Source organism: Theropithecus gelada, chromosome 15 (genome assembly GCF_003255815.1).
Source record: "Theropithecus gelada isolate Dixy chromosome 15, Tgel_1.0, whole genome shotgun sequence".
Lineage (NCBI taxonomy): Eukaryota > Metazoa > Chordata > Mammalia > Primates > Cercopithecidae > Theropithecus > Theropithecus gelada.
In genome coordinates this window covers 54,856,510-54,873,371 of record NC_037683.1, presented here as the reverse complement: position 1 = coordinate 54,873,371, position 16,862 = coordinate 54,856,510, and the positions used below count along the sequence as shown (strand labels likewise).

General features: G+C 37.4%; 1 protein-coding gene across 5 annotated transcripts in view; it reads left to right on the top strand.

Moving 5' to 3' along the window:
• IFT74 (intraflagellar transport 74) overlaps positions 1-16,862 on the top strand; it is a 128,033-nt gene that overhangs the window by 97,474 nt on the left and 13,697 nt on the right. For 4 of the 5 annotated variants that reach the window (XM_025359146.1, XM_025359144.1, XM_025359145.1 and 1 more), the window contains exons 14-16: positions 9,449-9,502; positions 11,983-12,080; positions 12,859-12,985. In XM_025359146.1, coding sequence (XP_025214931.1) covers positions 9,449-9,502; positions 11,983-12,080; positions 12,859-12,985 — 279 coding nt within the window. Of the gene's footprint in view, positions 1-831; positions 1,183-9,448; positions 9,503-11,982; positions 12,081-12,858; positions 12,986-16,862 lie in introns of those variants that run through there. The other variant, XM_025359148.1, reaches the window with a different exon arrangement.

Below are 16,862 nucleotides of genomic sequence, written 5' to 3'. Positions count from 1 at the left end.
TTATTAATATGTAATTAATGTATAATTATATATTAATAAATAAATATATAGATTTATAAATATATATTATATATTTATATTAATATAAATATATAATATATAAATATAATTATATGTAAAATATATATTATATTTATATAATATATTTATTATATATTATATGTAAATATATTTTATATAATATATATTAATATTTATTAAATATATATTAAAATAAGATATATAATATATTTTTATTATATATTTTATATATATATATAGAGAGAGTTGACCCTTCAAGACAGCATTGGGATTAGGGGTGCTGAGTGTACCATGCAGTCAAAAATCCATGTATAGCTTTTGATCCATAAAAAATTATTAATAGTCTACTGTTGGCTGAAAGCCTTACCAATAACATGAACAGTTAACACATATTTTGTATGTATTATATACTGTATTCTTACAATAAAGTAAGCTAGAGAAAAGAAAATGTTATTAAGAGAATTATAAAGATTTTTATTATTTCCCAGTTATGAAATGGAAGTAGATCATTATAAAGGTCTTCATTCTCATTGTCTTCACATTGAGTAGACTGAGGAAGAGGAGGAAGAGTGGTCTTGCTATGTCAGGGATAGCAGAGGCAGAAGAAAATCTGCATATAAGTAGACCCACCCAGTTCAAACTTGTGTTGTTCAAGGGTCAACTGTATTTCTCAGAGAATGTGTATTTAGAAAATTGGGTGAAACCTAATGCCAAGGTTAGTTTAAAACATTAAGCTTATATATACTCATTTTACCATAGCAATTTAGTAATACAGTCAATTCTCTGTATCCACGAGTTCTTCATCTGCAGATTCAACCAACTATGGATGGAAAATAATTGAAAAAAAATACAGAAAGTTTCAAAAAGCAAGTTTGAACCCGCCATGTGCTAATAAGCACTATGTGGAATCCATCTGAATGAACTGAAGAATACCCTGCTATAGCCTCCCATTGTTTCACAGATCCCCAGTCTCTCTCTAGCACCCATTGTTTGAGTACTGTTCATCTGGCAGTTTATTCATTGGCTACTTGTGTTCACTCTTTGCTTCTTTGGAAAAAAAGACGCCTAAAAATCAGTTATTTGGTGAAAGAAATCCCTTACAGACTAAGAGAGAGCGTAAAGTGCCGTCTCTCAACAAGAAAATAAAAATCTTAGATCTTTTAAAAGTGGCGTGTGATTTACCAAAGTGGCACAATAAAACAGAAGGAAGCTGACATTTGTGGAAGTGTTAGTGCTGCCCCTACAATGGCAAAAAAATTGTCGCTGTGATTCATGATAAAATGCTTGCAGAGACTGGCCAGGCACGGTGGCTCACGCCTGTAATCCCAGCACTTTGGGAGGCCAAGGTGGGTGGATTACCTGATGTCAGGATTCAGGACCAGCCTGGCCAAAATGGTGAAACCCTGTCATTACTAAAAAGTACAAAAATTAGTCGGGTGTGGTGGTGGGCGCCTGTAATCCCAGCTAGTAGAGAGGCTGAGACAGGACAATTGATTGAACCCGGGAGGCGGAGGTTGTTGTGAGCCAAGATTGTGCCATTGAACTCCAGCCTGGGCGACAAAAGTGAAAGCCATCTCAAAAAAAAAAAAAAAAGTGCTTACAGAGATGAAGAAAACATCAAATATATGAGAAGACACAGTATCACAAAAGCATGTCCCTGTTGATGGCAAAATTATGTATGAAAAAGCATTTAGCCTTTGTGAGCATTCCTGTGAGGAAGTTGAAGAGAGTGCGAGGAAGGAATTGAAGGATAGTAAGGGATGACTAGTTAGCTGTGGAAAGTGCTACAGCCTCAAGAACTTAAAGATCACAGGAGAATCAGCATTAGCTGATGGCCAGGCAGTATCAGCATTCCCACAAGAGCTCGAGAAACTCAGAAGACAGAGGATACCTTTCATAGCAAGTCTTCAGTTGTGTTGAAACAGACTTGTTCTGGTAGGAGAGGCCTAATACCTAAATCCTTAAGAGTGTCAAGCAGGCTCTGGGGTTCAAAGCCTGGAAAGATCATCTTACTCTGGTGCTATGTGGCAACACAACAGGTCACATGGTCAAGCCAGGTCTTGTGTACCAAACAATCTCTGGGCCCTTAAAAACAAAATAAAAAATTGCCTGCCTGTGTTCCGGCAACACAATAGGAAGGCTTGGGTGATGGCCATCTTGTTCCTGGAATTCGTTTTTATTCCTAAAATGAAGGAATACCTGGAAGAGAACAGGGTGCCATTCAAGGTCATCCTCATAATTGACATTACTCGTGGCCATCCCTGATCTCTCTACTTCACTAATAACAATGTTGCAGTGATGTTCTTGCCTCCTAAAGCAAATGCAACTTCACTGTTTTAGCCATTTGATCAAGGCATCAGCAAGTGCATTAAGTGACGTACATCCACCTCACCTTCGGGAGGATTTGTGCTGTCCTTGATGCTAACCTTGGCTACAGTGTCATGGATTTATGGAAGAGCTTCACAATTGCAAATGTAGTTGTGCTTTTTACAGAGGCTGTAGATGCCCCAAAGCCCAAGACAGTCAATGCATGTTGGAAGTCATTATGGAATGACGTAGTCAGTGATTTCAGGAGCTTCCCCATTATTGATGCAGAAGTCAGTAATATGGTTCTTTTTGTTTTTGTTTTTTTGAGTTGGAGTCTCACTCTGTCACCCAGGCTGCAGTGCAGTGGCACGGTCTTGGCTCACTGCAACTTCCGTCTCCCGGGTTCAAGCAATTCTCCTGCCTCAGCCTCCTGAGTAGCTGGGATTACAGGCACATGCCACCACGCCCAGCTAATTTTTGTATTTTTAGTAGAGACGGGGTTTCACCATATTGCCCAGGCTGGTCTCGAACTCCTGACCTCGTGATCTGCCTGTCTTGGCCTCCCAAAGTGCTGGGATTACAGGCATGAGCCACCGCGCCTGGCCCAGGAATATCTTGAATGTTGCAAAGGAAGTTGATGGGGAATGCTTCTCTGACATGATCAAGGGTGACTTCAAGGAACACATAGAAGAGCATAGAGAAACCCTTACCAGCAAGGAACTCAAGGTTCTGCTGAAATTCTCTACAGGAGATGATGACAGTGATACAGATTTAGAGGAAACACAGTCATCAATTTGGATACTTGAAAAATTTGCATCAGTTTTTCAACAGGTGCAAATGTTAAAGGATATGATCCTTCAATGGAACAAAGCCTCCATGTCACCTGAGGGATAGCAAACATGCCTACAACCACTGCAAGAGTTGTTTGATGATTCAAGGAAAAAGGAGAAACAGCTTCCGAGAACAGCGTTCCTAATTAAAGCCATCTGTATTATGAAGCCTTGACCTTAAACGCTTGAAGATTCTTCCAGCATAAGTGATCTTTCCGACGTCCTATTAGAAGGTTCAAGTTAGCCTCATGTCTCACCACTTACCTACAGTGCTGTGCATCTCATCACCTCACCATATGGGCACTGTGAGCACCAAATAGAAGTTATAATAGTCATAATCATCAAATGAGGGTTATCAAGAGAGAAAAGCTAGGGTTTGTGTTTTTTTTTTTTTTAATTTAAAAATTTTTTGTAAAGACAGGCCTCACTATTTTGCCCAGGCTCATCTAAAACTCCCAGCCTCAAGCAGTCCTCTTGGCCTCCCAAAGTATTGGGATCATAGTTGTGAGCCACAGTGCTCAGCCAGAAAAGCCAGAGTTTTGATGCATGTTAATGTACTCTTTCAGGCCATTAAATGAAAGTCATCTGCAAGTGTTGATAGAAAATGTGACTGGGCATGGTGGCTCATGCCTGTAATTCCAACACTGTAGGAGGCTGAGGTAGGAGGAATGCTTGAGATCAGTAGTTCGAAATCAGCCTGGGCAACATAGTAACACCCCATTTCTATTTTTAAAATAAAAATAAAACAAAAAATGTTGGCCGGGCGCGGTGGCTCAAGCCTGTAATCCCAGCACTTTGGGAGGCCGAGGCGGGCGGATCACGAGGTCAGGAGATCGAGACCATCCTGGCTAACATGGTGAAACCTCGTCTCTACTAAAAATACAAAAAACTAGCCGGGCGTGGTGGCGGGCGCCTGTAGTCCCAGCTACTCGGAGGCTGAGGCAGGAGAATGGCCTGAACCTGGGAGGCGGAGCTTGCAGTGAGCCGAGATCGCGCCACTGCACTCCAGCCTGGGTGACACAGCGCGAGACTCCGTCTCAAAAAAAAAAAACAAAACAAAACAAAACAAAAAATGTTACATTGTTGCTGATGTGTACCGTGTAGTAAGCGACAATGGTTGCATCTTTACTGAACATGTACAGACTTTTTTTCCTTATTATTATTTCCTAAACAACATACTGTAACAACCATTTACAATATATTAGTTATCATAAGTAATCTGGGGATGACTTAAAGTATATAGCAGGAGGGTATATATAGGTTATATGCAAATACTATGCCATTTTATGTAAAAGACTTGAACATCCTCAGGTTTTGGTATCTACAGAGGGGATTGGGGTACTGAAACCAGTCCCCGTCAGATACCACGGAATGACTGTGTTTTGTATACTAATTTGCTGCTTACTGTAATAATGGTATATGAAAAGTAGATGGGAGAGAGAGACTGAATGCAAAAAGATGGAATTTTATAGGCCCCCACAACTAATTCAAATTGAAACAGGAGTCAGGGAGGAGAAAGTGTTCTGGCTCACTAAAATACGTGAAAATGTTAGAAGGGGTTTAGATAACTCAATATGAATTAATGTGATACAGCCTTGAAAACAGCTGAAATCCTACATTGCATAACAAAAAGTGGTTATATAGACTATGGAAAGTGACGGTCTTCTTGGAATTTTAAGTTTATTGGCATAGTATGTTAAAAGGGTTAGAGAAAAACTAGAGCTCATTCATAGTAGAGTGACCAGAATGGTAATAGGGATAGAAACTATGCCACATAGAAGATATTGAGGCCAGGTGCAGTCGCTCACGCCTGTAATCCCAACACTCTGGGAGGCTGAGGTGGGTGGATCACTTGAGGTCAGAAGTTCGAGACCATCCTGGCCAACATGGTGAAACTGTGTCTCTACTAAAAACAAAAATTAGCTGGGTGTGGTGGCACGTGCCTGAAGCCCCAGCTGCCTGGGAGGCTGAGGCGGGAGAATCACTTGAACCTGGGAGGCGGAGGTTGCAGTGAGCCGAGATTGCACCATTGCACTACAGTCTGGGTGACAGAGTGAGACCCTGTCTCAAAAGAAAAAAAAAAAGAAGGAAAGGTACTGGGAGACTTTGCCTGCTTCAGAAGTATTTCAAGTGCTAAGAAACAATCTGGATGTGCAGAAGTCCTGTGGAGTTTTTTTTCTTGCCCCATCTCCCTGATTTTGTTTCTTGTTGACCTTTCAACTCTTAAATCAGTAGGCTTTGCTGAGTTGGGGGCCTTGAGGCCTGGAAAGTTACTAGTACATGCCTTGTTGTGTATTGATCAGGAGAGAAGATTGGGATAGCCACCTATTTGGAAAATGGTAACCAGACCTTAGGGGCAGAACTACTTCTCAGAGTATAAAAGCCTTTAAAGCCTGAGTCAGGAGAATGTCATTTGATGCCAGAGAAGTAAAAGTGTGGGGTGAACTTCTTGCAGTGAGGACAGAGGTAGTTTTGGTGGTGCTCAGACTATTGGCAGTGCAAGAAGAGCATAACTCCCTTTCTCCACTGCTGGCTATAGCAGAGACTATCAAAAAGCAATGGTGTCCGTTCTACAGTAGCCCTAGTCTTTTTTTAACAGCCCATACTCATTTCTTCTTTCCTACTTGGGGGATGAAAAAGCCTGAATTTATAGTATACATTTTTGTATAGTTGTCTTGTTAGAATATAAATTCTTCAAAGGAAAATATTTTACTTTTTTCTTTAATCCCCATGTTACCTGATAAAGTACCTTGCCAATATAATTCCTGTGAAAAATCCTCCTGAACTCTTTTCATGCATCTGGTTACCACAACACTTCATACGTACCTGTTAGAGCACTTATGTTGCATTATACATTTTTGTTTTTATACACCTAATGAGTGTAAGCCCTTTGAGAATAGGGTGGAAACTGTCTTACTCAGTTTGATATCCCAACACCTATTACAGTATGTGGCACACAGTAGATAATCAGTAAATTTATCTGAAATAAATAAACGAGTATAGAACTATGCTGACATCAAATGCTTAGAATTAAAGGATATCTCCAAAATTACCTTCCTTTTACCATTGTGTCCCTTTCCCTCTCCCTTGGTCTCCTCATTGTTGATTCTACTACATTAGAGCCTTGTGCTTAACTGCTTGTACCTTCATTGTGATACACTGACTTGCTTCCATCTATCTACAGTCTTGTCCTGTCCTGTGATACTGAATCTAAGGATAGATTTGCTAATGACCATTATATTTTACCCTACCTTAGGACTGCCTACATTTGCATTGCCTTTATGGGCAACTCAGATACTAATCCTCCACTGAGAAATCACAAAATAGAGAAGTTCACTAATGCTCTGACCACTCTCTTTCTTAGCAATAGTGATATTGGAGAAAGTTTTGTGAAGCTTGGGAATCTGCTGAGATGTGTGGGAGCTCTGTCCCATCTAATCCAGCTGGCCAGCTGTGCAGCTGTAAACGTTAACCAGTTATGTCTTCCAGCTCAATCTGTTGGCAACTAGGAGGATGACTTTGAGGAGAGAAGGAGGGAGGAGTCTCCTCTCAGGTTTCTGACTTGAATGATAAATGGATGGTGAGGACAGCCAAATGTAATAGGGAATAAAGAGGGGGAAGACTATGAGTTTAATTATGAATATACTGAGTTAGGATTTCCCGAAAGGGCTTCCAAATAAATATATATAGTAAGCATTTAGATTAAAGAATCTAAAAATCAGACAATATATTAAATTTGAGAGTTCTTAAACCACAAGAATGTATGAAATTGCCATGGATATAGCGTTAGAAGTTCATTAAGAACAGAACTCTAGAATGTAAATGAAGAAGGAAGCAGACCTATGAAGAGAAGACAGAAAAATAATGATCTGAGAGTAAGAAAAGCCAGAGAAGCTCCGTCATCCCCCCAAAAAGCAAAAACAAAACATAAAGGAAAACAAAGAAAGTCGAAAGGTTGTTTCAATAGTGTCAAATATTGCAGAATAAGATAACTGACTGCCCTTTGGATTTGATCATTAAGCAGTTATATAATCTCACTGAGAACAATTTCATTGGAATAGGAGTAGGAAAAGCCTCATTGCAGTGTGTTGGGGTCTAAAAGCAAGATGAGAAACTGGAACCATCATGTGTAGGAATTCTCTCAAGATTAAAAGAAGAAAGATAAGATGATGGTTAAATCCTTGTAAAGTCTAGGATCCAGGCCTCCCTCCTAATCCCTTAATGCCTGACCAGTCTCCCAAGAGTGGAACTTAAATAGCCAGAACAAGAAACTAGGACTTTCTTAGAAACATGGGCCATGGCACGTTCAGGAGATAGTAGCTTTTCTGCCACTTAACATGTGCAATGATATTTATATGCACATCTTCCTCCTATAAGGGTATCCCAGATCATGTGTGCTACAAACTCCAACTCTTTCGGTTTCCCACTCGAAACCCTGTCTGTAGTATATTTTACGAATGTGTATACATACACACACACACACACACACACACACACACACACACACACACATATATATACAGACAAAGTTTGTTTAATTAATAACAGATTACCTCTGGCCTCCTCTTCACAGTTAATCAGGGTGCATTAGTGTATTTTGAGACCATGGTTGATCATTTGACCTGAGTAGTAGTTCAGTAAAGTTACTAATCCATCTAGAGCCTTATCTGAGTGGATCCAGGGTTTCCCATTGGTGCTAGGTGTAGCCTGGCTAGGAATTTGTGACATTAGGTATTTACTGTCCTTAAACATTAGCTTTCACTTGCAGCTTTTTACTACCAGTAATATAGTGGAGGCCTTAACATAAGATTTTCTCAGTATCAGGATTGTCGTCAATGAATTTCAGAAAACTTTTCAGACCAGAAGGCAGAAAAGCTGTTTGCTAATCCACGTCTCTGACTTTGCCATCACCCTTGTGTTCTCATAATTCACTTAACACCAAGCAAGTATATGCACAGATGGAGGTTCGTGTTGCTGTCTGCTTTCTCTACAGATGGCAGCTGCCATGTTCCTTCAAAGCTCAGTTTTTGTTACAGTGAAATCCTATTGTCATAAAATAATCATGATCCACTCCTACTAATGGGTCTCTCTGTGAGGCTAAAATGGCAGAATTCATTCATTTTTCTAGGCCTTGGATTTTTGTACCTTTAGACCTGCTTTTCATGTTTGTTAAACTCAACATGTGCAAAACTGCTGTAAGCAACTCTTTCTCAACTTTTTCCCCATTTAGGTTAATCATACTACCATCTTCTCAGATGCCCAAGCCAGAAGCCTGGGAAGCATCCTTGATTCCTCCCTGTTTAACCCTTACCAAAATCCATTCACTGTGGCTCTTAAATGTCACAAAAAATAATTCACTACCTTCCATCCTAATTACCACCACTCTACTCCAGGCAGCTTTCATCTTTCACCCAGATTATTATGACAACTTTCTAACTGGTTTTATTGCCTCCAATCTTACTTCTCTTTTATTCTCCAGACTGGAAATATTTTTCAAAATTGCAAACGGATTATTTCTTCTCCCTGGTTAAAATTCTTTAGTAATTGTCCTTAGGAAAAAGTCCAAACTCTTTAATGTGGATCTTATAAGGTGCTTTGTAATCTGCCTCATCTTTGTGCCACTTTTTCACTTCATTCTCTGCCTCCGCCATACCACTCCCTCAGTTCTTTATGCTACCATATTCATCCTCACTTTGAACCTTTTAACTGGTAATGCTTTGACATTTGCAGTTTCTGTATTTTGACCGGGTAACTCCTACTATTCTTTATAATGCAACTTAAATATTACTTGTTTAGAGAAATTTTCTCTGTAACCCTGACCTAGGTAAGTTGCCCTTGCTGTGTGCTCCTATAGCATCTTTTATTTTTCCTATGATAGCACTTAGTACCTTTTAATTTTAATTAATTGTTAAATCTTTAGAGTATAAACTCTGTGAGTGAAGTTACTCTGCTATCTTGCTGGTGATCTTTCAAAGATGGAATGGACTTTCTTGGGAACTTACGTTTCTCAGCACCCATAGTGTTCATGTATAGGGTGAATAGCCCCAGGTTGGGAATGGAAAGCCTTTAAGTTCTTTCGAATCATATTGTTTGTTCCACATATTCAAGGTACATGCATATATCTACTTTAAAAGTCTCTATACATAAGTCATTGTAAAAGAATTTCACCTAATGGAACACATTGAATAGTCAATGAGTAATGGCATAGAGAGAACTAAAGAGATGTTTTTAATTTAGAGCACTGTATGTGGAATTTTTGAAATTAATGTTGTATTTTATATCTCTCATAGGTGAAATGAACCAGAAATACAAGGAGCTAAAAAAAAGGGAGGAAAATATGGACAGTAAGTGATATTCTTGTAGATATAAAAATACAATATTTTCAGATTGCTGTTCATTTATACCAAATCAGAGACCTCATTTTGGGCAGATATAATGGCTAATAAATGCAGAAGTGTGGACATTCAAAGCATTTTGCCTTGAAGAATAGTTTCTAGCATAATTTAGAGATGGGTAGAAAACTCTAAAAAGATATGTGATGAATGTCTATACATTGGGGCTAGATTCTAAAGCTAGTACTTACATTCGTAGTCTGTATAGAGGAAGCTTATAGACCAGGGGTCCCCAACCCCCAGGCTGCAGACCTGTAGGAACCAGGCCACACACCAGGAAGTGAGCCACTGGCAAGCGAGCATTACCGTCTGAGCTCTGCCTCCTGTTAGATCAGCAGCAGCATTAGATTCTCATATGAGTGTGAACCCTATCGCATGTGAGGGATCTAGGTTGCACTCTCCTTATGAGAATCTAACTAACTCCTGATGATCTGAAGTAAAACAGTTTCATCCCAAAACCATCACCCGCATCTGTCCCCCAGCCCTGGTCCATAGAAAAATTGTCTTCCATGGTCCCTGGTGCCAAAATGGTTGGGAACTGCTGCTATAGACCATTTATTGATTGAATGTTCTCTTTTACATGCTTCACTATATTCACCTTTAGTATCTTTCACTTTTATATTTAGCTTTCCATAATACTTGTTTATTACCCCTCACATCAGATATTGTCACATCAGATATTGTCACTCTGTTCTATCACCAGCTGTAATTTTAGTCACTTTTTGTTACAGTTTTGATTCACTTAAAAAAAATCTCAGCCTGATTTTATAAATTGGTTTTCACTTAAATTTATGTTACACACTTATAATTTTTTTAAAAATTGGCATGTATTATCTATTACTGGTTTCCTTTTAAGTTATCATTTTGCTAGAATCTGAATTCTAACAAAATGCTAGAGTTTCATCTAGGTCTGATGTCAATAGTTACCTTCATGGAGGCATGCTATAAAAGAGTAATTGTCAGCTCTTATTTTACAAGGTACCAAGTTTTCTTTAAAATGTCAGTAAATACCAAAAATTATCTCAAAAAAATCTTTTTGAGTCTTTTGGTAAGGGAGAAAGGTGTAAAATCAAGGAACAATGTGTCATGACACCACAATATTAGAAATTACTAGATACTACCTAGTATGGTATCTGGCACTTAGGTGTCAATAAATGGTCATTTAATGAATGTTTACTGAATGAATGGAAAGAATTCCTATACTACAGAATCTTAAAATAGAAGGTCACCTAGCTCAGATTTCTTTCCACATATTAATTATGGTTTGTTTTCCTTAAAAAATAACCCCTGAAAGACAATGTTCATTTATGCTTTTGTGTATATATAAAAATCTCATATGGCCACTTAATCAACAGATTACAAAAATCAACAGATTATTAAAGCAGGATATTCACACATAAGACCTGTATGAATGCTGAAGCAGGACATTAAAGAAAATTCAGTTTTATAAAAAATATTGATTGTGGTCCTCTACCACCATATTCCAATAAAAAATGTTTTGTTGAAGACTGTTTCACTTTAAAAATATACTAAATATAAGAAAAAAGTAGAATGGAAATCCATTACAGAAGGCAAGCTGTTGATGTTTATTTCATGCTAACAATAAAATTATTTTTGTCTGAAAGTTTCTATGTTTTAGATGCCCCATAGAAATACTCAAAAATGTAAATAAGAACTGGTTCTATATTAAACAAATAAAAAGATAATTTCCTAGAATATTTATTTACAATCTGAATAAATTATTAAATTCATTTAGTTGAAATGAATCCAGCATTATAAATAAAATACTCATTTTCAGATAAAATAGGTATTCAGCAATGGAAATTATAGAAATAAAGTTAGTAGCCAGGGTGTTAACAATTTAACAATTATTGATATATCAAAGGAGATCTTTATAAAAGCAAATTTCTTCTGTCATTTTATCAGCTATTTATTTTGAGCCTATATTTATAACTTTCCGATTTATATCAAGGTCACAGGATTTAGGCAGTTTGTAAGTATGTGAAGTTCTTATTGAATAATTACCTTTGGGTTAATAACAAATTAAACAGTGGTAGCTTAAAATTTCTAAAAATTGGGCCAGGCAGGTGGATCACGTGGTCAAGAGATCCAGATCATCCTGGCCAACATGGTGAAACCCCGTCTCTAGTAAAAATACAAAAATTAGCTGGGTATGGTGGTACAGGCCTGTAGTCCCAGCTACTCGGGAGACTGAGGCAGGAGAATCCCTTGAACCGGGAGGCGGAGGTTGCAGTGAGCTGAGATCGCACCACTGCGCTCCAGCCTCATGACAGAATGAGACTCCATCTCAAAAAAAAAAAAAAAAAAAAAAAAAACAACTTTCTAAAAAGCACTCTTAAGACCTACAAATCAGAGTTTATATAGTGTTAACTCTATCAACAGTAACCTCTCTTATGGTTTCCAATTGTCAGCTTTTATTGAGACTTTTGAGGAAACAAAGAATCAGGAACTGGAACGAAAGGCACAGATAGAAGCCAACATTGTTTCACTCTTGGAGCACTGTAGTCGAGTGAGTACCCTGTGCCTGTCTTGGTGTCGCCTTTATTTTTGCTGTGATTAACTCTCTAAATACAACTCAAAAAATAAAATGACTCACTATTATGTCTTCTCATTTAACTGCTTCCTTTAAATTCCCTTACTTGTTACTATTTATTTCAGCTATTAACTTTTTTATCACTCTAGCAAAATGTCAGGTAATTAGGGCGATAGAGAAAAAGGATGATATGTATAATATCAATATTCAGCAGTAAATGAAGCCCTAATTGAGAATAATTATTATGATCTTCTTCCATTGTTAATTTGAACTTTTGAAAGTAACATTTGCACAGATAATTTCAAAACCTAGACATGTTAGAAAATGTTTGTTTTTATACTGTAAATTTTATTGTAAATAAAAAGGATTCTTTTCTTGCATGTATACGTAATGAGTATCTCAAATTATCAGAAAATGTTTATTAGGCATCTATTATGAAGTGCATGGTCTCCTTTCAATATTCTTAGTGTTTTAAGACTACAACCAGTTTCTAAAATAGTGTAGTTGAATTTTTTTCTACAGTGAAATAAAGGAAATGAAGAAAAAAAACCCCACAATTTTGAATTTATAGTCTGTCTTTATTGAGAAAATCCAATTTTGAATCTCATTTTCCATACAACATATAACTTGAATGGTGTATTTCAAAAACAAATACCTGATCCAAACATCTCATCCTTTGACAGTGTTTTCCAAGGGTTTTATTGAGAGTTAAATCAGTGGATTTTTTTGTATTTTTATTTCTCTGCAAATGCAGAATATAAATCGTATGAAACAGATATCCTCTATCACCAATCAAGAGCTAAAGATGATGCAGGATGACCTCAATTTTAAATCTACTGAAGTGCAGAAATCACAAAGTACAGCTCGGAATTTGACTTCAGGTGAGAAAACAACCTAGATTTTAATATTCTTTTTTTTTTTTTTTTAAATGTATCAGTGTTATTGATTTTTTTAAAGCCTCATTGACTGAAGCTATAATTTATGATTGCCTATTGCCCCAGAATTATGTATGGCTTTTTTCATCAGCTGGGTAGTATTATATTGTATATTGCCACTGATTTAACAACATTTATTGAATACTTATTTCACGCCTGTGCTATATAATTCTGGGTATCGTTAAAGATAAACAAAGCTGGATGCAAGTGAAAGTGCTAAGGACAGATTTTAGTCAGTAATACAGTGTGGCAGTAAGCAAGCAGGGTCCAGCATGAATTGAAATCAACTTTGATTAGTACAGAGGTGATTGAGTGTTTTAAAGGGAGAATGAGGGAGTGGTAAGGGAAAAGAAAAATTACAGCGTTCATCAGTGTACATGCTGATTAGGCCAGCTGTGTCTGTTAGCTAGCAAGTATCAAGTTAGGATTCTATGCTTATACACAGACTAGCAGGCAGAGGCCCTAACTTTCCCGATAATTACATTTTAATGCAATGGCTTTTAGGTCCTTGAGAAAAATACTTCTGAGTTGTGGGAGGTACATATAGATATGGTTTGGATTTTTTGTCCCCTCCAAATTTTATGTTGAAATGTGACCTCCAGTGTTCAAGGTGGGCCTACTGGGAGATGTTTGGGTCGTGGGGGTGGATCTCTCATGAATGGCTCAGTGTCATCCTTGTGGTAATGGGTATGTTTTTTGTGAGTTCAGGCGAGATCTGGTTGTTTAAAAGAGCCTGGCACTTCCTCCCTCTCTCTCTTGCCTTGTAACACGCAGGCTCCCCTTCTGTGATATCTCCCGTGGACACCCAGCTTTAAAATTTCCCTCTTTTGTACTCTTTCCCTTTATTTCTCAGACTGGCCAACACTTAAGGAAATAGAAAGGAACCTACATTGAGTATCGGGGGTAGGTTTTCCCTGATATCTGGTGCCCTTCTGTCATGATTATAAGCTTCCTGAGGCCCTCCCCAGAAGCAGTTGCTGGCACCATGTTTCATGTACAGCCTGTGGAACCATGAGCCAAATAAACTTATTTTTTAAAAATAAATTACCCAGTCTCAGGTATTCCTTTATAGCAGTGCAAATAGACTAACACACATATACATCTTAAAGGTACAGAGGAAAGATTCACAACTGGATGCTCTAAGAAAGGGTAGTCGGGCCTGTTGACCAATATGGGCTAGAATAAATAGTACATTCTTTTGGCAGCCTTAAGCTTTGTCTGGCAGGCACTTTAAAGTGGGGATAGGGTCATCCTAGGGATGCAGACTTGAGCTGTTAGAAACTGTTTGTTTAAATCTTCTAATGTGGGTGGAAGGTGGTGCATGAAATCATTTGTGCTGAGAGTGGAATTTTTATAGGCAGAGGTTGAGGCCTAGTTGAGAAGAGAACTCAGAGGAGCCTAGTTAGTTTGGTCAAAGATTGAATCTTTGTCAGTATAAGAGGCTTAAAAAAATCTAATCTGTTTCCTCAAGAAACTTTCAACCTCGTGGAGTGACAGTTATGATATAGTGAAATAATGCTATGATAGAAGTAAGCATAAGGAGCAATGGAAGTACATAGGGGACATACCCAGCCCAGTCTTGAATAGTTAAGAAGAGATGATGTTTAATTTTAATTAGTTTAAGTCATGCTTACTAGCATGGGACTAGAGCAGCACTGTCCAAGATAAATGTAATGCCAATATATATTATATTTATATAATTAAAGTTTTCTAGTAGCCATGTTGAAAAAGAGACATTAATTTTAATAATATATTTTATTTAAACTGGTATAGCCCAGATATTATTTCAACATGTAAACTATATAAAAATGATCAAAAAGATATTTTATTTTCATGACATTTCAATTAGGACTAGCCTTATTTATTTATGTATTTATTTATTTATAAGACAGGGTCTCCCTCTCATTGCCCAGGCTGGAGTGAAGTGGTGTGATCATAGCTCACTGCAGCCTTTACTTCCTGGGCTCAGGTGCTTCTCTCACCTCAGCCTCCCAACTACCTGGGACAACAGGCACACACCAGCATGCCTAGCTAATATTTTGTATTTTTAATAGAGATGGGGTTTCACCATGTTTTCCAGGCTGGTCTCAACTCCTGGGCTCAAGCCATCTGCCCACCTCGGCTTCCCAAAGTGTTGAGATTACAGGCATAAGCCACTGCACCTGGCTTGGACTAGACATACTTAAAAGTGCTCAAAAATCACATGTGGCTACTGGCTGCCATTGGGATGGTGCAGGTGGAGATTAGATACAAATAAAGTTGAGGTTAAAGAGACTAGGATAAAGCCATGTAAAAATTTGATGGGATCTTTGGTTTATGAACTAATGGCTTCTATGGGTGTTCTTTATGCTGGTGTGTGGCAGCTTTGAATTAGCTATGTTTTTGTCTACCTGGAATTACTACAGTTAGAGATAACGAGAAATGAAAACCTAATTAATATTTGCTAATTTAAGAATGTTGAAGGATTTTTGAAATGAAATAATGATCCATAATACCTTTATCTGGATTCCCAAAATCTAAAAAGATATTGGCAGCAAAACCTGACCTGACCTGAACTGACATGAGGCTATTTATAGTTTTTAATTGTCCTACCTAGTGTGACTATTTATGCTTTTTGCTGTAGAAATATTCGTGTGCTTGATGACAAGGTATTATCTCAGACCCTGCTGTTATGTAATTATTAGTATATGTGCTATATTACTTTTCTAAAATCCAAAGAATTCTGCATTCAGAAATACAAGAGTTTTAGATAAGGGATTATGGACCTATAAATGCATACTGAATGCTATTAATTGCATTAATAGTGGTGATATAGGTATATAATTGCTATATTTAAGCCTATTTTACATCCAGATTTGTTGAGTTTACCATAGTTTTATTTGTATGTCTATATGCCAAGTAACTGGAGGAATTACATTCTTGATATATAACTACTATTGGTTTGACTGTGAGTTTATTTTTATTGTAAAAAAACACAACGAAATTTATCATCTTAACCATTTTGAAGTGTACAATACAGTAATGTTAACTATATGCACATTGTTGTGCAACAAATCTCTAGAACTTTTTCATCTTGCAGAACTAAAACACTATACCTCCTGAACAACAACTCCATATTTCCCTATTCCCTGACCCCTGGAGACCACCATTCTACTTCTGTTTCTATGAGTCTGACTACTTTAAATTACCTCATATAAATGAAGTCATACAGTATTTGTCCTTTGGGGACTGGCTTAGTTCACTTGGCATAATGTCCTCAAGGTTCATCCATGTTGTAGCAAAGAAGGATTTTCTTTTTTAAGGTTCAATAACAATTCTATTGCATGTATATATCCTATTTTAAAGTCTATCTATAGACATTTAGATTGCTTCCACCTTTTGGCTATTGTGAATAATGCTGCAGTGAACATGGGTGTGTAAATATTTCTTCATGATCCTATTTTCATTTCTTTTGGACATATATGAATATTTTTAAATATTTTCTCTTTTCTATAAACTAAATAATTTTATAGTTTTATTATTTCATCTAGAAAACCTGTTTTGTATTTTAGATCTTCATGCCCAAGTTTTTCATTTATCTAAGGTCAATGTAAATTCAACAAGTTTTTCCCCCTTTAAGCTATCTTCTGTAACAGCTGTCAAGAAATGTACATTTTTTAAAAGGCAAAAATCAATACCAGGAAACAAATTCAATAATCAAGACTTTGTATTCATTCCACATTTTATACTTTGTGTTTATAGTTCCTTTTAACAGCTAGTCATTATGGGCCGGGCGAGGTGGCTCACGCCTGTAATCCCAGCACTTTGGGAGGCCGAGGTGGGC